The sequence below is a fragment of the Thamnophis sirtalis genome, unplaced genomic scaffold (genome assembly GCF_051295495.1).
Source record: "Thamnophis sirtalis isolate CommonGarterSnake01/CBP01778 unplaced genomic scaffold, rThaSir2_p1.2 scaffold_14, whole genome shotgun sequence".
NCBI lineage: Eukaryota > Metazoa > Chordata > Lepidosauria > Squamata > Natricidae > Thamnophis > Thamnophis sirtalis.
Genome location: NW_028261394.1, coordinates 30,074,558 through 30,097,105, shown reverse-complemented (window position 1 = coordinate 30,097,105; position 22,548 = coordinate 30,074,558). Strand labels below are relative to the sequence as shown.

The window sequence follows — 22,548 nt, the reverse complement described above, 5'->3', positions numbered from 1 at the left end:
TTCGGCGGAATTGGGGCCTGGGTCGCTGGTACCAGTAGCAACCCAGGCTTTCCATGCCCCTGAACCGTTTCTCCTATGGCGCTGCCATCTTGATTTTCATTTCTGCGCATTTTCATTGCAGAAATGTATTTTTTTTTGCGCACCGAACGGCAGTAATGCTGCCACAACCCATCCCTGCATCCAGGTCATGGTTGTCCCAAAGGTGCTTTTTCAAAAGGAAACTGGACTTTGTTTTTCCTTGAAGACGTTTTGCTTCCCATCTACAAAGCTTCTTCAGTTCTGTCTGAATGGCAGAGGATGGAAGGATTCATATTCCTTGCAATCTTCTGGTTGGTTAGCACTCTTTTTGAGAGTTGTTGAGGCCTTTTCGAGAGTTGTTTGAGTGCAAATGGGTGTGGGACCTTATTACAACACAATCCTTTTGGCAGTTCCAAGAAAGTTCTAGAAGGTATTTTGTGGAGAAACTTCAACATATTCACCTTTTCAAATATATCCTCTAGGTCCGGGATGGTGAACCTATGGCACACGAGGCGCTGCCCTATTAGCTGGCCAGCATGCATGCGCGTGATGGCCAGCTGACTTTGGCCTTCTTTTGAGGTCCTTTTTTGCCCTCCGGAGGTTTCCTTGAAGCCCCCGGAGCGGGAAAAACCGGCCCTGATAGGCAAACCGGAAATTGAAGAACAGACTTCCGGTTTGCTCGTAGGACCGTTTTTTTGCCCTCCGGAGCCTTCAGGAGGTTTCCCTGAAGGCTCTGGAGGGCGAAAAACAACCCTACAGTCAAACCCAAAGTCACAGTTCATGAACTTCCGGATTCCCTGTAGGTCTGTTTTTCGCCCTCTGGAGCCTTCAGGGAAGGTCCTGAGGCCTCCGGAGGGCATTGGGTGGGTCGGGGGAGAAGGAGGCTGTTTTCACCTTATGGGTGTGGCATTATGGGTGTGGCACGCCCACGCATGACCCCCCTGTGCTCCCCCCGCTTTTGGCACGGGAGCCAAAAAAGGTTCGCCATCACTGTTCTAAGTTGAAGTCTGGAGATGCCAGGTAAATCCTGTAACTATATACCTAGTAATGGTAAATACCACACTTAAATGTGAAAATGTTCCTCATAGTTCACAGTTTATCTAAGTAAACTGTCGTGTGTTGGACTATGGCATCCATCTCTCTTCACCTCACAATGATGGATATTGTAAATCCAGCATGCTTGGAAACAACCAGAATCCAAAAGTGTCACATGCAATCTTAGCAATAAACTAACCATGATTTGTAGATTAAAAAAAGAAATGTTAGGATTGGTTCATTATGCTAGCTGAGGGATGCTGGGAATTGAAGTCTGAGTTATTAGTTCATTGGTAGACAAACAATAGCAATAGCAGTTAGACTTATATACCGCTTCATAGGGCTTTCAGCCCTCTCTAAGCGGTTTACAGAGTCAGCATATTGCCCCCACAGTCTGGGTCCTCATTTCACCCACCTCGGAAGGATGGAAGGCTGAGTCAACCTTGAGCCGGTGAGATTAGAACCGCTGAACTGCAGATAACAGTCAGTTGAAGTGGCCTGCAGTACTGCACCCTAACCACTGCGCCACCTCAGCCAAACAGTAAACAACAGCCTAGGAACCAACAAAAACGTATCCACCAAAACTGACAAGGCAAGCCACTTGTGTATAAACAGACAGCAAACCACTCCCCCTTCAAGCACTGATGGTGTTACCTAGTTGGGTAATAAAATGTCGGCAAGAAAGCAACCAGGCTCAGAGAGTGCTAAGGAGCCCACAAGCACATCTCTTGATATCCCTGGAGAAAACCATGAGGATGGATTTAGGGGACAAGATACGCAACACCTTCTGTCCTGAATTCAGTTGAAATCACTCCGTCTGTGAGGAGAAGCAGTTGCCATCTCTTATGGCAAACCATTAGAGACCTTCACATGATGGTCTCCTCTCCTTTGCTCATTCAGGCCATCTAAAAATTAAGAAGTTAGTGAGAATTGTGTGCCTGTGTATAAAACAAAAAACAACAACAGTGCTCTCTGCTAATTGGGGGGGGGGGGGGGAATGTTGGCTGGTGACTTTGGCAAGAAATATTTTTTATCCTATTTGCCGCAGCGTGAGGAGACCAGAGATTTGCAGAGCTACTATTTGAACCGACAGCTTTGAAAGCTGGCTGGTTGTTTTTACATCTGCAGCCTCATTCCCAGTGTCATTTTTACCTCCAGGCTAGGATTGGGAGGTATTTGTGGGGGGAAACAACACAATTTTTGTTTGCGCAGGAACAGGAGTGGGTCTCTTGAGTAGTAAAGGCTTCCCAACTTCTTTGGTTGAGGTTGTTGGAAGAAATGTCCTTCTGGGTTCAATTCAGAAGTGGGTATTCAGCAGGTTCTGACCAGTTCTGGAGAACAGGTAGCACACATTTTGAGTAGTTTGGAGAACTGCTAATACCACCTCTGACTGGCCCTGCCCCCATATATTCTCTGCCTCCCAGGTCCCGGCTGATCGGGAGGGAATGGAGATTGTACAGTATCCTTCCCCTGGAGTGGGGTGGGAATGGGGATTTTGCAGTATCCGACCCTGCCATGCCCTACCACACCACACCCACCAAGCCACGCCCACAGAACCGGTAGTAAAAAAAATTGAATCCCACCATTGGTTCAGTTCCAAGTGGGGAGAAAGACACTGGAAACAATGGTGGCTGTTTGGAAAGATGGTTTTAATGGTGGACAGGACCACATGGCTTGAGGTCCTGGGGAGAAAGGCGATCACATGCCTTGAAGAACATGAAGAAAATTGGCAGAGGTGTTGAGAATCCCTGGGTTTTATGCCCTCTCTGGGCTTTTGAATCTGAGCTTGTATTCTGATTGGTTGTCAGACTCCCATTGGACCTGCAGGGGCAATTCTGTAGGCTGTGTTTTGAGTCCAAGTTTGGTTGAGCCTTTCTAGATGATGTAATGAAAGGGCTTTGGGATTCCTATTAGGGCTCTGCCTGAAGGAGGTAGATCTTTGTTATGTAGAATAGATTGGCTCAGGCCTAATGGCCCATTGACATAGGATTAGGGTTAGTGGGGCGAGGTTCTGCCTCCCTTTTAGGGGAAATATTCTGCCCTTTTAATATTTCCTAAAATATTTCATTTTTCTAGGAGAGGGGTGCATGCTAACTTCCTACAAGATCACTTGGGCAGGAAGGGCTGATACAGAGAGTAGATTAGGTTGGGGACAACAGTGCAAAAGAGGGGGGAATCTTTTTTCCCAAAAGCTCTTTTCCCTTTTGGATCTTCTCTCCCTCCCAAATACCAAGCTTCAGGGAAGGAACCCATGCTTTGTTTCCAAAGGTCTAAATTCAGTGGTGGGATTCCAAATTTTTTCCTACCAGTTCTATGAGACCGCCCTTTGCGCTCGAACGCACACCTAACACATGCTTTGCATGAGGGTGCAGCACTCAAAGATTGCCCTCGGTGTTAGCACTGGTGAGCTGAGCTGTTGTTTAGCTCAGCTGAGGCATGGCCATCCCCTCTGCTACGCAAATCAGCTGAGCTAAAAAACAAGGGAATATAGGACAGGCAGGGGTGAAATCCAGCAGGTTCTCAAAGGTTCTGGAGAACTGGTAGCGGAGGTTTTGAGTAGTTTGGAGAACCAGCAGAGGAAATTTTGAGTAGTTTTAGAGAACCGGTAGAGGAAATTTTGAGTAGTTTGTGGAACCAGTAACGGAAATTTTGAGTAGTTTAGAGAACCGGTAGAGGAAATTTTGAGTAGTTTAGAGAACCGGTAGAGGAAATTTTGAGCAGTTTAGAGAACCACTAGAGGAAATTTTGAGTAGTTTGAGGAACCGGTAACGGAAATTTTGAGTAGTTTGGAGAACTGGTAGAGGAAATTTTGAGTAGTTTGGAGAACTGGTAGAGGAAATTTTGAGTAGTTTAGAGCAGTGTTTTTCAACCACTGTGCCGCGGCACACTAGTGTGCCGTGACATAGTGTAAGGTGTGCCGTGGGAGAATTATTTTATATATAGTCAATATAGGCACAGAGTTAATTTTTTTTAACATTTTCTAATGGTGGTGTGCCTCGTGATTTTTTTCATGAAAAAAGTGTGCCTTTGCACAAAAAAGGTTGAAAAACACTGGTTTAGAGAACCGGCAGAGGAAATTTTGAGTAGTTTTAGAGAACCGTTAGAGGAAATTTTGAGTAGTTTGTGGAACCAGTAACGGAAATTTTGAGTAGTTTAGAGAACCGGTAGAGGAAATTTTGAGTAGTTTAGAGAACCGGTAGAGGAAATTTTGAGCAGTTTAGAGAACCACTAGAGGAAATTTTGAGTAGTTTGAGGAACCAGTAACGGAAATTTTGAGTAGTTTGGAGAACTGGTAGAGGAAATTTTGAGTAGTTTGGAGAACTGGTAGAGGAAATTTTGAGTAGTTTTAGAGAACCGGCAGAGGAAATTTTGAGTAGTTTTAGAGAACCGTTAGAGGAAATTTTGAGTAGTTTGTGGAACCAGTAACGGAAATTTTGAGTAGTTTAGAGCAGTGTTTTTCAACCTTGGCAACTTGAAGATGTCTGGACTTCAACTCCCAGAATTCCCCAGCCAGCGAATGCTGGCTGGGGAATTCTGGGAGTTGAAGTCCAGACATCTTCAAGTTGCCAAGGTTGAAAAACACTGGTTTAGAGAACCGGTAGAGGAAATTTTGAGTAGTTTAGAGAACCGGTAGAGGAAATTTTGAGCAGTTTAGAGAACCACTAGAGGAAATTTTGAGTAGTTTGAGGAACCGGTAACGGAAATTTTGAGTAGTTTGGAGAACTAGTAGAGGAAATTTTGAGTAGTTTAGAGAACGGCAGAGGAAATTTTGAGTAGTTTAGAGAACCGGTAGAGGAAATTTTGAGTAGTTTGGAGAACCGGTAGAGGAAATTTTGAGCAGTTTAGAGAACCACTAGAGGAAATTTTGAGTAGTTTGAGGAACCGGTAACGGAAATTTTGAGTAGTTTGGAGAACTGGTAGAGGAAATTTTGAGTAGTTTGGAGAACTGGTAGAGGAAATTTTGAGTAGTTTAGAGAACCGGCAGAGGAAATTTTGAGTAATTTTAGAGAACCGGTAGAGGAAATTTTGAGTAGTTTGGAGAACTAGTAGAGGAAATTTTGAGTAGTTTAGAGAACGGCAGAGGAAATTTTGAGTAGTTTAGAGAACCGGTAGAGGAAATTTTGAGTAGTTTGGAGAACCAGTACAGGAAATTTTGAGTAGTTTAGAGAACCGGCAGAGGAAAATTTGAGTAGTTTAGAGAACCGTCAGAGGAAATTTTGAGTAGTTTGGAGAACCGGTAGAGGAAATTTTGAGTAGTTTAGAGAACCGGTTGCGGAAATTTTAAGTAATTCAGAGAACCAGCAAATGCCACCTCTGGCTGGCCCCAGAGTGGGGTGGGAATGGAGATTTTGCAGTATCCTTCCCCTGCCACGCCCCCAAGCCATGCCCCCCAAGCCATGCCCCCCAAGCCATGCCCCCAAGCCATGCCCCCCAAGCCATGCCCCCCAAGCTGCACCATGCCCACCAAGCCACGCCCACAGAACCGGTAGGATTTTTTTTTTAATTTCACCACTGAAGACAGGGAACGGCAGAGGCAGGAAGGCGAGGCCAACCAGGTATTTGTCGGTTCTCCGAACTACTCAAAATTTCCACTACCAGTTTGCCAGAACCAGCCTGAACTGGCTGAAATACCACCTCTATCTAAATTCATCATTTGCAGAGGCTGGATAGACAGAAACCTGGGCTTTATTACCGAGTGCTTATTCGACATAAACAGATGCCTGCTTGGAGAACGCTGTCATCTGCCGGGCCAGGATTGTGACATACGAAATCCAGATCTGACTCCGGGGACTTACAAATAAGGAAGGGATTTACAGATCACTTTTGCCTCTAGTATTACATATTCTGGCCGGCAGTTTTATTTAAAGGTTTTAGGGACAGAAGCGTCTTTCACAGGCAGGTCTAAAAGGTTGAGACTTTGAGAAAAGTGCAAAGAAGAGCAACTAGGATGATTAAAGGCCTGGAGACTAAAATATATGGAGAACAGTTGGAGGATTTGGGTATGGGTAGTCTAGAGCAAAGATGAACTAGACTAGAACTAGCCAGTCTTCCAGTATTTGAGGGTCTGCCACAAAGAAGTGGGGGTCAATTTATTTTCCAAAGCACCAGAAGGAAAGAAGAGAAGCAATGGATGGAACCTAATCAAGAAGAGAAGCAAGCTGGAACTAAGAAGGAATTTCCTGACAATGAGGACAACTAACCAGTGGAACAGAAGTTGCCTTCAGAAATTACTATAACTGGGGCCAGAATTTCTGAATTTCTGAAACCAGATGTTAAGCGAGCCACACCTAGTTTTGCGACCTTTTGGTCACAGTTATTACTTGAATCACTGCAGTTAAGGGAAGCATTCCAGTTAAGTAAAGTTCTGTGCAGTTAAGTGAAGTATTCTAGTCAAGCATTTCAGTATTTGAGAGGTTGCCACAAAGAGGAGGGGGTCAAGTTATTCTTCAAAGCACCTGAAGGCAGGACCAGAAACAATGGATGGAAACTAATTGAGGAGAGAAGCGACCTGGAACTAAGAAGAAATTTCCTGACAGTGAGGACAACTAACCAGTGGAACAGAAGTTGCCTTCAGAAGTTGTGGCCGCTTCATCACTGGAGGTTATTAAGAAGAGACTGGACAGTCAGTTGTCTCAAATGGTATAGGGTCTCCTGCTTGAGCAGGGGGCTGGACTGGAAGACCTCCAAGGTCCGTCCCAGCTCTATTCTGATTCTGAATGAACAGTCGTAATTTGAAGAGTAATCACAACGCACAACACTTTGGTTTGTCTGTTGGCCAAGGTTACACTTCAAGTCATTGCTGTGTCTGCTTCTGATGGCTTTGGTGTTTCTCTGCCAGAAGGTCCCCGTCCTCCATCACCTCCCACCCTTTCTCTTTGCCATTTGCGTGGCAATTATTTAGTCAGAATTACCAAAACAAATCTCAAGGCAGCACCATTGAAAGCTATTCAACAAATGACTCAGAGGTTCTGGTTTTTTTTCCTCCCCCCCACAACCAGCCACTGAATGCATTCAGGACAAAATACTTTGCTTTCTGGATGTAACCAAGAGCTATGTAATTAGAGTATTTTCAATAGCACTTTAGTCCTGGAAGTGCTAATGTAGGGCTGGTACCTCTGCGGTGAAGTTTGGGTGATGAATCAAATCCAGACCTGACCATAATTGTGAGCTCCCAGAAAGTAAGTAGTGTTAAAAGGACAGTGCAGATAATAGCTTTCTATTGAACAGGGATGTTCAATTTTTCTCCCCTCTCCAAATTTGTCAAGGGCTAGATGTGTGCAGGACGTGCGTGAACCGCAAATGAGCTCATCACATTTTCGTCTAACATATGACGCAGGCGCAAATGGGGGAGGGGAGAATGAGCCCCTGCTTCAGTGTGTCAAGTCAAGCCAGACAGTGGGGTTACTTAAATAAACCACAATTGGATTTTGCTAACTTTGCACGGTGTTGTGTGAACGCAGTCAGTTCCTTCTGAATGTATTGATTAGTGCTCTTTAGAGCAGCGGTTTCCAACCTTGGCAACTTTAAGCTTGGTGGAGTTCAACTCCCAGAAGTTGACCCCATGGACAACATTCCTCCAGGCCTTCCTGTCCTCTACTATCTCCTGGAGTCCATTTAAGCTCACATCGACAGCTTCAGTGACTCCATCCATCCACCTCATTCTCTGTCATCCCCTTCTTCTTTTGCCCTCCATCTTTCCCAGCATGAGGCTCTTCTCCAGGGAGTCCTTCCTTCTCATTAGGTGGCCAGAGCATTTGAGATTCCTCTTCAGGATCTGGTCTTCTAAAGAATAGTCAGGGTTGATCTCCTCTCGGACTGACCAGTTGGATCACCTTGCAGTCCAAGGGACTCGCAGGAGTCTTCTCCAGCACCAGAGTTCAAAGGCCTCCATTCTTTGGCACTCAGCCTTCCTTATGGTCCAACTTTCACAGCTGTACATTGCAACTGGGAAAACCAGAGCCTTGAGTGTACACACTTTTGTTGACAGGGTGGTTTTTAGTTTGCTGTCCAGATTTGCCATAGCTTTCCTCCCCAGGAGCAACCCTCTTTTAATTTCTTGGGTGCTGTCCCATCTGCGGTGATATTGGAGCCCTGGAAAATAAAATCTGTCACTACCTCCATTTCTTCCCCATCTATTTGCCAGGCATTGAGAGGGCCAGAGGCCATGATCTTAATGTTGAGTTTCAAGCGAACGTTTGCACTCTCCTCCTTCAACCGCATCACAAGGCTCTTTAGTTCCTCTTCACTTTCTGCCATTAGAGTGGTATCATCTGCATATATGAGGTTGTTGATATCCCTGCTTTAGGGTGTTCTAAAGACCCAGGAAGAAAAGGCAGTGCACACCAACCAGACAACTCAAGGTGTCTCATTCACTATCATATCTTTGGAGCTCCTGGCAAGTTGAAAAGATGTGGGTTGATCAATTCAGAGAAAGCCTTCAAGGTTTCTTTTTGTCCTTTCTTGCAACGGTCTGGGTACTGGAATCCTCAGTCCAGGGAAAGATTCCTGAATGGCTTTTATAGTGTCTGAGAAACCATGCAGGGGTTTGAGGTTGTAGAAGTTCAAACACTCTTTAAAGCAGGGGTGTCAAATTCAAGGCCTTGATTCAGCTCCATTTTTGCTAGCAGAGGGCTGCAGGAGGTTGCCACAGTTGAAAATGGAGCTTGGGAGCCCCTTTTCACTGGCAGAGCGCTCAAGCCACCACAGGCACCCCCAGCACGAGTGACGTTGAGCTGGCCATGCCCACCCCAACCACACCCATCCCTGCTCCTCCAAGGTCAAACACAACCTTCATGCGGCCCTCAGTGAAATCAAGTTTGACACCCCTACTTTAAAGTCAGTAGAAACTAATCCACCATAGAAGGGAAGGGAATGTGAGCGCTCCAAGGTCCTTATAACTTTAGAGTCCTTGTTAATAAATGGGCCTATTTGGGGGGAATCGTGCAATACATTAAACCAGGGATTGTGATACTCAGCAGCTTTAAGATATGTGGATTTCAGTTCCTAGAATTCCCCAGTCAGCCCGCGGTCCACAAATCTTAAAGTTGCGGGGGAAGGTGAGAGACATCGCATTAAACAGTAAGTTGAACAAATTGGATTCACAGACAGAAGTGTAAAAAACTAACTGAAGTTATCAGTAATTGAGTTTATCACACTGCGAGAATCTGTCTGCTAGATGTGGAACCAACCTGCTTAAGCATGTTGTATGAAACCAATTTTAGTAAACAGATGTTTCATAACTTTTAAAGATTTTTTTATCCTACTTCTCATTCATTCAGGGCTTCAAGTCACTGTGCTTATCTTCTAATATATATATCTACAAAAATATGTATGTATGTATGTATGTGTGTGTGTGTGTATATATATATATATATATATATATATATATATATATATATATATATATATATATATATATATATATATATATATATATATACACACACACACACATATACATACATACATACATACATACATACATATTTTTGTAGATTTTCACGGGTACAGGTATGCAGGTCTTGGTGTATTCAGATCTTTTCCGGTGTAAGATTGAGAGTATCTTGGTAACTAATCAAGATGTTACAACACAGCCAACCAATCTGCTTGCAGCAACAGAGCCAGTACTCCACACACCCCCACCAGTATTTATAGAGGGATGGCAGCTCCGATCACGTTTTGCTCACACAGACACGAGGCCGAAGACACCAGCCTGAAGATGACGAGTGGGACCTCGTTGAAACGTCGCCAAGATACTCTCAATCTTACACAGGAAAAGACCCCAATACACCAAAAATACACCAAAACCTGCATATATGTATGAATGAATATGATGGCTCTCCCCCCCCCTCTGTGTGCGTGTGTGTGTGTGTGTGTGTGTGTGTGTGTGTGTGCTCCAGCATACCTCTGGAATGCCTTGAGCAATTTCAACCAAACTTGGTACATAGATGACTTACTCTCTGGAAAAAAATATTGTGAGGGTAAGACACCCCTAACAGCCCACGGGGTGTGTATGCTGTTAAGATACAGCCTGTTGTGCCTTAAAATGGCTTCTACTGTACTGTCGTAAAACGGATTCTACTGTACAGTGCAGTGGAGTTGCCATGGTATCGGCTTCACAGTACTCCACAAGGGGGCTCCCTCTGGTAAGAGGGAAAATCCAACATTAGAAATCACGTTTGGGCTGGACATTTTCCCTCTGTATATAAATACCTGGACAAAGCCGAGTTATCGGCTAGTAATGTAATAAAGTAGATTGATTTGCTAGGGCGTGATTGGCCCCAAATCCCCCAGTGAAATTCTTTGGTTGAGGGGAAATTAAAACTGGACTCTCCCCAAGTCGAATCCAACACCATAACTACTGCACAACACTTACATTATCTCTCTCTTTCTCTGTGTGTATGTGTGTGTGAGAGAAGAGAGGGAGGGACAATGGCAGAGAGACTGAGATTTCTTGATGGCCTCACGTCAGGACTGTAAGCACTGCCAGGAATACAATTTAAACAGCAGAAGAACAATTAAACAAGAAACAAGAAAACAGTGGGGTTGGCTTTATTTCAAAATGAAAATATTCAAGCTCATTTGAGGGATGAGATCATTTGTGATTTTAATCTGTAGCAAAAATAAAATTATGTTTGTTGCTAATCTGTTCTGAGCCCAGTTTAAGAACTACATTAAAAAAAAAACCTTTTGATAGCTTTCAGGTTAGAAATAGTTGAATGTTGGCAATCTGATTCTTGTCCATCGCTTAACATATAGTTAAACAAAGCTTGGCATATGGCATCTGTTGTGGCCCACCGGCAGCCAGCTCTGCTGGCAGCAGTCGGATGGTAAGAAGGTTGGAGAGCAACACAGGCCAGTCCTGGGGGTTGAGGAAAGCTCAGACAAGGGTTCTGTGTTGGAGGCAGAGAGGGAGCTAGACAGCAAGGAGGCAGAGGAACAGCTGGAGCCTGTTCCCAGTGTGCACCTGTGCAGAACTGCCAGAAGACAAGAACAACTAAGAAAGCAGGGTTGATTTGGGAGTAAAGCCACACCTTGGAGGTGATTGGCTCCTCCTAAAGGAAACAAAAGAGGAGTGAATGGGGAGGGGGCTTTTGCAAAAACAATTAGTTCCTTCAGTCATTTCAAGAGAGGAAAGTTCTGTTTGTGACTATTAGAGACTCTGTGCCAAGCATTGCCTTGCCCTGTGTTTGGAAACTAGTTATCTGGCAACTCTCCAAGCGAGATAAGGTGTGTGTGAATAAACATTCCTCTGAAAGACTGTTTGCCAAGCCTTGCTGACTGTGAATGAAAGGAATTCACAGTCGTGCAAATAAAAGAGGTTTCCGAGACCCAGACTCTGCTTCATGCTTGTTAAGGAAGCCTAGGTCAGAACAACATCTTTGTAAAAAATAAATAAAAAATGATGATGTGCAAGGTGCAGTTTTCACAGTTTAGCTCTCCAAAATTTCACTATCCTTTTCTTTCCTTTCTTGCAGACGGCCCAGACCGTCCTGCTGGTGGTTGCCGTCTTCCTGATCTCCTGGTTGCCACACCACATCATCACAATGTGGGTCGAATTTGGGCAGTTCCCGATGAACGATATCACCTTCATCTTCCGCATCATCTCCCATTGCTTGGCCTACGGGAACTCCTGCATCAACCCCATCATCTACGCCTTCCTCTCGGAGAACTTCCGCAACGCCTGCCGCCAGGTCTTCACTTGCAAGTTCCTCCTTCGGCCAGCCCCTGCAGAAAAGCTGGTGAGAGTTCGCATGGAGAATTTCTCCACCACTCACTCCACAACCAACGTGTGAAAGGGAAGCCGGAGCTCAATGTAGTACGGGATGAAAGGCAAACGGATGGCAAGGCAAAAGTGGTCAGAAATGGGCTTATCTTGGGGAAGCTGGCCTGAGCAGCTCATTCATCATGTTCACCAGGGTGATATTTACCCAACCATCATGTTTACCATCGTGAAACTATTCATGAGTCAGGTTCATCATTATTAAATTACCCATCATCATGTTCACCATGGTTATATTACCCATCTCTCATGGGTAATACAGGTTTTTATTGCCTGTCATGGCCACCATGGCTATATTACCCATTTGTCTTGTTCACCATGGTAATATTACTCATCCATCATGTTCACCGTAGTTATATTACCCATCTGTCATGTTCACCATGGTTATATTACTCATCCATCATGGCCACCATAGTGATATTACCCATCTCTCATGCTCACCACGGTTATATTATCCATCTCTGATATTCACCATAATGATATTTACCTGTCATGGCCACCATGGCTATATTACCCATCTCTCATGCTGACCATGGTTATATTACCCATTTGTCTTGTTCACCATGGTTATATTACTCATCTGTCATGGATCCCATGATATTACCCATCCATCATGGCCACCATGGCTATATTACCCATCTCTCATGCTCACCATGGTTATATTACCCATCTGTCATGTTCACCATGGTTATATTACTCATCCATCATGGCCACCATAGTGATATTACCCATCTCTCATGCTCACCACGGCTATATTATCCATCTCTGATATTCACCATAATGATATTTACCTGTCATGGCCACCATGGCTATATTACCCATCTCTCATGCTGACCATGGTTATATTACCCATTTGTCTTGTTCACCATGGTTATATTACTCATCTGTCATGGATCCCATGATATTACCCATCCATCATGGCCACCATGGTTATATTACCCATCCATCATGTTCACCGTAGTTATATTACCCATCTGTCATGGTCGCCCTGGCGCTATTACCCACCCGTCTTGTTCACCATGGTTATGCTACCCATTCTTTGTTGTCACCCCTTCCACTTTTTCCAGCCCTAGTCCATTTGTGGCTTAGAAAGGACAATAAGCCACTTCTCCTATTGCCTAAAGGGAATGCTCCAGTTTTCTGGAAAATACTAATTACTCTCTCCTGCTTGCTACTGAAAAAAAGGCAGTGAAAAGGAGACCCCAGCACCCCTCTGAATGTGGCTGCTGCCAAGCCCCTAGCCCTTCAGCTCACAGAAAGCATCTCCGTTTTTCTAGGGCGATGGTTGGTGCTTTGTGTGTGCCACTACCTTTCAGAAAGCTTGCACCGAAGTCAAACCCTCTGTGCATATAAAGGTTGTGAAACTTACCTTGCTTGGAAATATAGATTTTGCACTTTTGATGGGTATGTGTTAATTTATTCTGCAGTTACGGGAAGAGCAAAGATGGACCGTGGCACTTTGATTTTTTTTTTGCTCACCATCTGAAATCTATTCAGCCACCACCCTGTCTTGATCCGAATATTTTCGAGAATTTCATTGCAACCCAAAGAACTAACAATGTAAGGAGTATTGTAGGTTCAGGAATGGTGCAAATTGCAAGCTGTCTGAAACAGGAAAAGTACATTATCATATATTGTTTTTATTATGAAAGAAAGACCACTTATTGCTTTCTAATTTGCAACTGCCCCCCCTCCCTGGGTTCATTGGAATGTAAGCAAAATATAGAAAAACACCCCTAATGAATGAAGCCCTGTGGGATACTCTGAAATTAGGAATTGTTGGAGATCTGTCAAACTATGCAGCACAAAGGACACAATTTGAGGGTTTCCACACCAAATGCAAAGTGGTCTACCCAGTAGCCCTTCAAAATCTGGGCAGCTGCTACCTTGAGCTGCTTCTGGATGTGTGGACCACAACTCCCAGAATCCTCCATCAAATAATGCCTTTGTAGAGATATCACAGAGCTGAGATTCATCTATCTGTGGGAACATCCAGACTTGGGTAGGAAGGAAGACATGATTAAAAGCGATGGTACTAATTGGGTTGTTTCATTTTAATTAACTGTCAAAGTCAATGAAATAACATGGTTTAGATCCTGGGTCCACCATCTTTCGGGGAAGAATGCTTGGCACATCACTGGAAGTCCATGAGAAGACCTTCTCTGGAACCACATAGATGAGCTGTAGTTGCTCAGCTGCCGAGCAAGATGGGCCACAACAAACTATGATGAATCATGGAATCTGAATTTCCTTTTTTTTCCACCACTAGATTATACAAGCCTGGAAAGGAGACATATTCTTAATTTCCCAGCATTTAAACTGTGGGTTGTCCATATGGGGCTAAACACCATCTGTGTGTTAAGGAATGCCATCGGGAAAACTGAAGTTAAAACTGAGCCTCAATGCAGTTTGCCACATTTTGTTGCAAGTTCCATCTATAACAGCAGAAAGAAATGAGAATTTGCTTTGATACATAACAAAGACACTTCATTTTGGCCATATTTAGAACGGCGGTTGTTTATTATAGTATTATCTTTGAAATATTGAAGAGGTATATGTATTTTTCTGTTCAAAGCTGAACACTGCAGTGTTGGTTAATGTTTGTGTCCAGATGGTTTTGTTTAGTTGTCAAAGTTTATAATTGTGTTTTATTGGAATCCTTAGTTTAGAAGTCAGTGGGAACCTATTGTTATTGTATTGCACTACTCGTGTAAGAATGCTTTACTGATTACTTTAACTGCGATGGAAAAAGAATTGTGTGTCTCATCTATCTCTGCAAATTGGAGCACACCGCATTAAAAACATTCCATTTCTCAGTTGCTAAACAGTTACTAATCTGCTCGCTCGGCAATGCTTGCTGTGGTCTGGTCCAGCTGAGATATTGGTCCGATTCACATGGAAGTCCAAGCATAATGTGGCCTGTTTATTTGTGGCTTATCATGCTAAGTGAAAGGGACACGGTGGCTCAGACTCTGAGCTTGTCAATCAGAAAGGTCGGCAGTTCGAATCCCTAGCACCGCATAATGGGGTGAGCTGCCGTTACTTGTCCCAGCTTCTGCCAACCTAGCAGTTCGAAAGCATGTAAAAATACAAGTAGAAAAATAGGGACCACCTTTGGTGGGAAGGTAACAGCGTTCCGTGCGCCTTTGGTGTTTAGTCATGTCAGCCACATGACCAGAGAGACATCTTCAGACAGCGCTGGCTCTTCGGCTTTGAAACGGAGATGAGCACTGCCCCCTAGAGTCGTGAACGACTAGCATATATGTGCAAAGGGAACCTTTACCTTTACGCTAAATGAATCCAGCCATTATGGCTTGTAAATTGTGCTTTATGTTACATAAATCCAGTTAATTGCAGAGTTCCCTTCTCCCCTGTAACTGGGTCAGCATTGTGAAAATCAAGGTACAGCTACTCCTTAATTGTATGACCATAAAGTTAAGAATAGGGTTGGAAGGGACCTTGAAAGTCTTCTAGTCCATGGCAAGAAATCCTATACCATCTTAGACGAATCGCTATCCAATTTCTTCTTAAAAGCCTCCTGTGATTAAAAACTCACAACTTCTGGAGGAAAGAGATTCCATTGATTAATTGTCCTCATTATCAGGAAATTTCTCCTTAGTTTCAGGCTGGATCTCTCTTTAATGAGTTTCCACCAATTACTTCTTATCCTGCTCTCAAGTGCTTTGGAGAGAAAGTCGATCCCTTCTTCTCTGTGACAGCCCCTCAAATAAGACCATAATAGGAACTATAAAATTCATCATTAAGGGATGAAATCCTTAAGCAAGGCATTGTATGACCCCGCTCGATTTTATGATCTTTTTCCCATGGGTGTTAAGTGAATCACCATCTTGTTAAGTGAGACATCATGAGACTACGACTTCTGATCTTTCTTGCTGGCTTCCCCATGGACTGCCCTTGTCAGAAGCCAGCTGAGAAGTCGCAAATGACAGTTATGTGACCAGAGGGATATAATGCAACAGTCATAAGTGCAATAAACCTGATGTACTTTTTAAGCACTGCTGTAACTGAATGGTTCCTAAACAAATGGCTGTTGAGGACTATCTGGAAAAAGAATTGTTAACCTACTTGGGCAGGTGTAAAAGACCTGCGTTTAGAAATGTTTAGAATAAGGAAGTTGAAATATAGTATATAGATTTGTATGCTAAGCCAGTGGTTCTCCATCTTTTCTTTATCACGAATCTCCTTTAAATGCCTTTTGTGGCCACAGGCTCCCAAGAAATTTCTTCAAGCCTTGGTGGACCCCGTGATGACATCACAGACCCCCTCCAGGGGTCCACAGGCCACAGGTTGAGAACAATTGTGCTAAGCTATAAGGATAGAATGGATTGCAAAGCAGCATATCATGTGACACTCCACCATACACAAATCTACAACCAGTCTTGGTGAATCCCAAGGGGTTGTAGGTAACTAACAACCCTTCGGTTCCTAGAAACTTAAAAATGGCAGGACAACTGTCAACACAACATATAAATATTGGTTGGAAAGTAAGGTTCAACAACAAAAATCCGATGCCTAGCTTGAAGTGAACTGTGACTCCTGTTTTAATAAATTTTAGTAGCTGGGAAAGGGGTTATCAGACTCCAGATTTTTCCTACGATAAACTAGTATGATTCTCCTTCTCCAATGTTTGACCAATAATAAAATGAACCTGATATATTGTTTCCTTGATTTGATGTTTGTCCATCATGTTCGAAGAGGACCTTAAGATTTAACAGGTTGTGGGCTGGCCACGATGTGTCCGCAGGTAGCTGATAAGGCCTATATACGGGCACGAAATGTTCTGCCACATGTCTGGCAGAAATGCATGGGCACCATTGTTGCAGCATTTGCAGCTATGGCTTTGCGGAGGGCTCACTTCTCTTGTGCTGTGGTTGTTCTTCTGTCCTCAGATTCTGGCAGCTTTGGTGGATCAGCATGCGCCATGTCGATCGGTCTTGTGCCAGGGTTTCCTAGGAGGTGGTGTCGATTTCCAGGGACTTGAAGGAGGCTTTCAACATATCTTTATATGGCTTCCTTCGTCCCCCTTGCAATCGCCTTCCTTGAGACAGCTCGCCATAGAGGAGCTGTTTGGGGATGCGGTAGTCTGGCATCCTTGCAACATGGCCTGCTCAGCGTATCTGGGCTTTCATCAGCAGGTTGGGAACTGATGCCATTCATGATTTATGATTTGTTTAAATCACAAGGAGCACAGCTTGACCTGAAGAAGACTTGACCTTGTGCTGGATTAGAAAGGAATCAAGATGTGTAATTTGTTTGTAGTATTGTTACTTTTATGATCTAAAGAACATGGAGTTCTTGCGTCTAATTGGTAAAATGTAAAACATTAAGGTTAATCCCAGTCAGTATTAAAAATGCTCTTTAGTTTACATGGATTAAAAATGTTAAATAAAAAAAAAACTTTTTGCACTCTGCAAACCTCCCAAAAATGGCCCGTTTTTCGCAAAAGCTGGCCCGTTTCCCCACCCTGTAAAAAAGGCATGAATAGCCTTTAGGGGGCTTGCAGTGCTCCTGGGGGGGTGGGGGGAGCAAAAAACAAGCAAAAAACAAACAAAAAACTTCATTAAAAGGGGGCATGGATAGCCTTTAGGAAGTTTATAGAGCCAAGGTGGCGCAGTGGTTAAATGCAGCACTGCAGGCTACTGCTAGATCAGCAGGTCAGCGGTTCAAATCTCACCGGCTCAGGGTTGACTCAGCCTTCCATCCTTCCGAGGTGGGTAAAATGAGGACCCAGATTGTTGGGGGCAATATGCTGACTCTCTGTAAACCGCTTAGAGAGGCCTGAAAGGCCTATGAAGCGGTATATAAGTCTACTGCTATTGCTATTGCTATTGCTATAGATTGCTCCTGGGGGCTGGGCGGGTAAAATTGAGCAAAAAAACTGGCAGTTTTTCACTCATTTCTGCTCTTCCCAGCTCCCGGGAACTCTCTAAAAGCTTCCTAGAAGCTATGCATGGCCATTTTGGTGAAGGGGAAAGGATTTCAGGAGGCAAAAAATGTTGTATTCAGTGTATAAGACACACCTAGATTTTCACCCTTTTTGAGGGAAAAAGGTGTGTCATACTCTGAAAAATACGGTACTTGTTAAGTAGCCATCACCTTGATACCAATTCAGTGACTGGGCAAGAGCCAAAAAGACAAGGATCGGAAGAATATAGTGGTGAAAAATCCCCCAAACCCTGCAGGATATGTCTTTGAATTTTCTCAAATATTGCTCTTTCTACTTTTATTTCTGTAATCTTTCATAGTGGCCAAACAGAGTGGCTTTATTTGCACAGTATGCTCTGCAAGAAACTAAGTTTGCAAGCCGACTCACAAGCCCAGTTTTAAAAACAACCCCAGTAACCAGCTGACTTTCAACTGAGATTTCAGGTCACCCTTCATCCCTTTAAGTCAGATGCTGCAGTTCAGATTTGCTACAGGTTGTGGCATCGGGATAAAAAGGATGCAAGAACATGGCCATTTCTGATTGCTATGGGTGGAATAAATATGCTTGATAACTAGGCTGTGAGAAAGCACCACTATGCCTGGATATCAGGTGAAACCAGACAAGTACATACATACGCATTACTCTTTTATCCTTTCCCAACCATTTTTCCAGTTAATTGGATCTATGACAATATGGCCAACATTCCACAGGACAATTCGCTGTAGGACACTAATATCAAAGAAGTGGTGGGATAGAATAATTACAGAAAGAATGCAAAAGGAGGAACAGAATGAAATGTCAATGACAAAAATGAAAAGAATTTATTTTGAATAATTTGAATTGTCCTGCGGTGAGTTGCCCATTTTGATTGGAAATAGCAGCTGCTTTAACGTAGATCACATGCAGCCAAACCATGGTTAGAGAGACAACGATGATTCTCTCCTCTAACAGCTCCTGGGCTTTCTTTTAACATATTCTCTAAATAGGCACTTAAGAGACCTTGGATTTTACTGCTCATGGTGCTGCCGTGTCTGCCTCTGTATGCTTCAAGGTAAGCAGGGTGGTTGCAAATGTTCACAGCACCGCCTCAAAGCTCTCTAGACAAGCCCAGAGGCACTTCTTTCACTTGTTAACATTTGTGTTCTGCCACTGAAAGCAAAACTGCTATGGATCAAACCTCCTGGTGAGGTTCAGCAGCAAAAGTAGATCTAAAAAAAAAAAAACCAACCTGATAGAATACGAGTCATTGGGGGGTTTATAGCAGCCATGATAAAGACACAATGGTTAGAGGAACTTGGGAAGAGGTTTGGTTTTGGATTGAAAGAACTCAAATGGTGGGACATTCAACTCCATTACATTTACTGCAGCAGCTTTGCTGTTCCACAAGAATTAAGACACTGACTGGGATCACAGACCTATAATGTGGCAAGGCAAAGTGATCTGTAGAAACCTCAAACCAGAAACCTGCTCGTATAGGCAATGAGTATATGATCCACTGGACTATAATAGTCCAAACAAAATTAAGGATACAGAGGTAGTCCTTGACTTATGACCACAATTGAGCTCAAAATTTCTGTTGCTATGTGAGACATTTGTTAAATGAGTTTTGCCCCACTTTTTGACCTTTCTTGCCACAGTTAAGTGAATCGCTGGAGTTGTTAAGTTAGTAACACGGTTATTAAGTGAATTGGATTTCCCCCATTGACTTTGCTTGTAAAAATGTTTCAAAAAAACCGATCACATGACACTGCAACCGTCATAAATATGAATCAGTTGCCAAGCATCTGAATTTTGATCACGTAACCATAGGATTGCCGTAACGGTCATAAGTGTGAAAAATGGTCATAAGTCACTTCAGTGCTGTTGTAACTTTGAATGATCACTAAATGAACTATTGTAAGTCGAGGACTTAGCTGTATACAATTTTCTGAATTCAGAATGGAATAAACAGTAGGCATTGAACTGCTTCTGGTTTGTGCAATATTATTGCCAAGAAACTTAACAAATTGCACCTGGAATGGTAGAGCCTGGAGGGGGTTTGGCATGGCTGAGGATCAGACCATTTTGTACCTGAACTGCTGGATTTTACCATTTGTAGAATCTATATATATATATATATAAACCAAACACCACTCAAGCATCATCACAAAATCTCCAGAACCTTAAAGCCTACAAACTTGAAATTTGGCACATAGATTCCTCTTGGCTTCTAGGGGCTCGCTAAGAAACAATTTTTCAAAATAGCAATCAGATTATTAGTATTTCTTATACTGTAATTAACATGCTCTGATGCTAAGGAGTGACTCCCCCTCTCCACCTGAAAAGCTCAACTGCCAGTTCAACTGCCAAATGTCCCACTCCTTCACTAAAGGAGCGGTCTTGGGCGAAACATTGTTACCCCACCAAAATATCTACGCCTTCCACCTATGGAACTGCTTCTGGACTGAAGGCGGTGGGAGCGATATTCCCTTATGGGTTTCAATCACCGACCACCACTGAGTCAACTGATTGTGAACCAAATTTCTCCTGCATTACCCGATCACATAATTTTGTCGCGAAGCACGGGTATCCAGCTAGTCTATATAATATATAAGCCAAATACCACTCACTCATCATGAAATCTCCAGAACTGTAAATCCTACAACCTTGAAATTTAGAGTTAAGACGTTGTATTCCCCCTCCCCACCTGAAAAGAACTCTGTTCCAACTGCCAGTTGCCTTATATTAACATGCTCTGATTCTAATCACATGCCTGATTACATAGTTTCATAGTGAAGCGCGAATATCCAGCTAGTGATATATAAGTCAAATTGGACAATGCAAAACATATGTTAATATGTTGAATAAATCTGGTAAATATAGCATGCTCCATGTTTTTATAGGATAGCTGCGGTTTCTGGCTGCTCCATGTCAATACCCACATATTAGCAGAGTTTTATTAAGGAATTGAGTGGTCCAAAATTAAATACACAAAATGTCCGAAATATATTAAGAATTGCTTCAAACATTAGATTAATTGTTGGTCCTCCAGGCAAAGTCAGATTTTTTTCTTTTTATGCAAAGCCTCCTTAACAACTATATCTAGTCCTGGGAGTGCAGTTCTTTTGCGAGCTGCCGTTTCTATTTTTCGAACAAGATCTACATCCCACCTATGGGTTACAAAACTGACCGCAGTCCCAAGGAATTTACTGCCAATGCGACCGACTCGCCCCACCCGATGCAGATAATCTGGCAATGTTAAAGGGAAGTCGTAGTTAATTATGAGCTCTACATGAATGGTGTCCAATCCACGGGAAGCTATATCAGTACACAACAAAATGTCAGACTCGCCTCTCCGAAAGGCATTAAAGATGTCCGCTCGTACATCTGCTGCTATCTCTCCCTGCAGGCGTAAATGTTTGATGCTATGGTCGTCTAAAATGTAACTCAGCCAGTTAACAGTGCTGGCTCTGTTGCAGAAAATAATAACAGCTCCAGAGGAGGACCCTCGCTCTTTGAGGAGTTGTAGCACCTCTGCTACTTTATTACAACCTTTCAAACGTATGAATCTTTGCTCTACGTGAGGCTGAAGACAATGCAAACTCGAGCCGGTCAACACGGTGAAGTTGGAGAGATCAGCAGATTCGTTCAACATCTGACTTAGGCCCTTTGGAAGAGTGGCACCCATAGCCACCAGCTGGGCTTTGGGATCCCAAGCCTCATCCCTATCTTCAAACTTTGGGTCCAGGAAAGCTTGCTGAACGACATCCTTCAAAAAAGCATGCTGAATTATATCTTTCACTAGATCTATGAAAGAGGCATCCAGCAAGGTATCCACTTCATCCAACACCAAGAAGAGCAATTTCTCCAAAGACAACATCCTCCTCTTCAGGACCTTGCTCAGAGCGCCCGGCGTGGCGATCAGGAGGTCAGTGGGACCCTGATGGATCCGGCGCCGAATCACGGCCATGCCCCGCCCCCCGCCAATCTCCTTCACCCGCAAGTCCAAAGGATCAGCCAAAAGGGCAGCAACTCTGCGCACCTGCCCGGCGAGTTCTCGGGAAGGCACCACCACCAAAGAGCGTGGAGAGGTCGCATAAAAGTCCTTTTCAGGGAGCTTTGGGGCCTGCAAAAGCCGCTGGAAGAGAGGCAGCAGGTAGGCCAGTGTTTTGCCGCTGCCAGTTTCCGCCCCGCACAGCGCGTGGCCCCCCTTCAGAAGGGCGGGGATGGTGCGTTGTTGCACCGGGGAGGGCCGCGAGATGCCCAGTACCTCCTGCAAGGGGGCGACCACGCGAGGCTCTAGCCCCAGCTCCAGGAAGGTGGACGGGGCGTCCCCGTCGGCGGCCTCCCGAGCAGGCTCGTTCCGCGTCCGCTCCAGCTGGAAATAATCCCCCTGGGACAAGCGGTGCTTCCAGCCGTCCGACACCAAGCGCGGCCTGTCCAGGCGGCCCACCGTGTGCCGGGCCGCCTGGCTCAGCTCCTGCCTCCGGGTCCGGAGCAGCAGCTTTTCCCCGAAGGAAGCGCCGACCTCCCTCTCGGGGCTCCCGCGTCGCTCCCGCCGCTTGGGCGCCGACCGCTCCAACCTCAGCTTCCAAGCGTGGGGGATCCGCACCACGCTGTCGTCGGGCGGGGGCGCTCCGGAGGCCTGCCGCCCCGGCCAGCCGCGCACGGCCAGCGGCAGCCGCGAAGGGAATCGGGCGGCCGTCGCGGGTCCACGAATCCCCCAAAGTAAGAGGGCCATGAGGGAGCGGTACGGGAGAACGCGACGGTCGCTAATGGATGACGT

General features: G+C 44.4%; 2 protein-coding genes across 2 annotated transcripts in view; one reads left to right on the top strand and one right to left on the bottom strand.

Annotated features, from left to right (window-relative positions):
- The window catches only part of LOC106539151 (galanin receptor type 1-like), a 30,970-nt gene extending 18,849 nt beyond the window's left edge, over positions 1-12,121 (top strand). The window contains exon 3 of the mRNA XM_014053852.2: positions 11,532-12,121. Within this exon, the coding sequence (XP_013909327.2) occupies positions 11,532-11,849 (318 nt within the window). The 3' untranslated portion in view covers positions 11,850-12,121. The remainder of the gene's footprint in view (positions 1-11,531) is intronic.
- Positions 12,122-20,491: 8,370 nt separating this feature from the next.
- DDX28 (DEAD-box helicase 28) lies at positions 20,492-22,513 on the bottom strand. The gene has a single exon (XM_014063882.2). The coding sequence runs from the start codon at positions 22,501-22,503 to the stop codon at positions 20,821-20,823; it is 1,683 nt and encodes a 560-aa protein (XP_013919357.2). The 5' UTR covers positions 22,504-22,513; the 3' UTR covers positions 20,492-20,820.
- Positions 22,514-22,548: the final 35 nt, after the last annotated feature.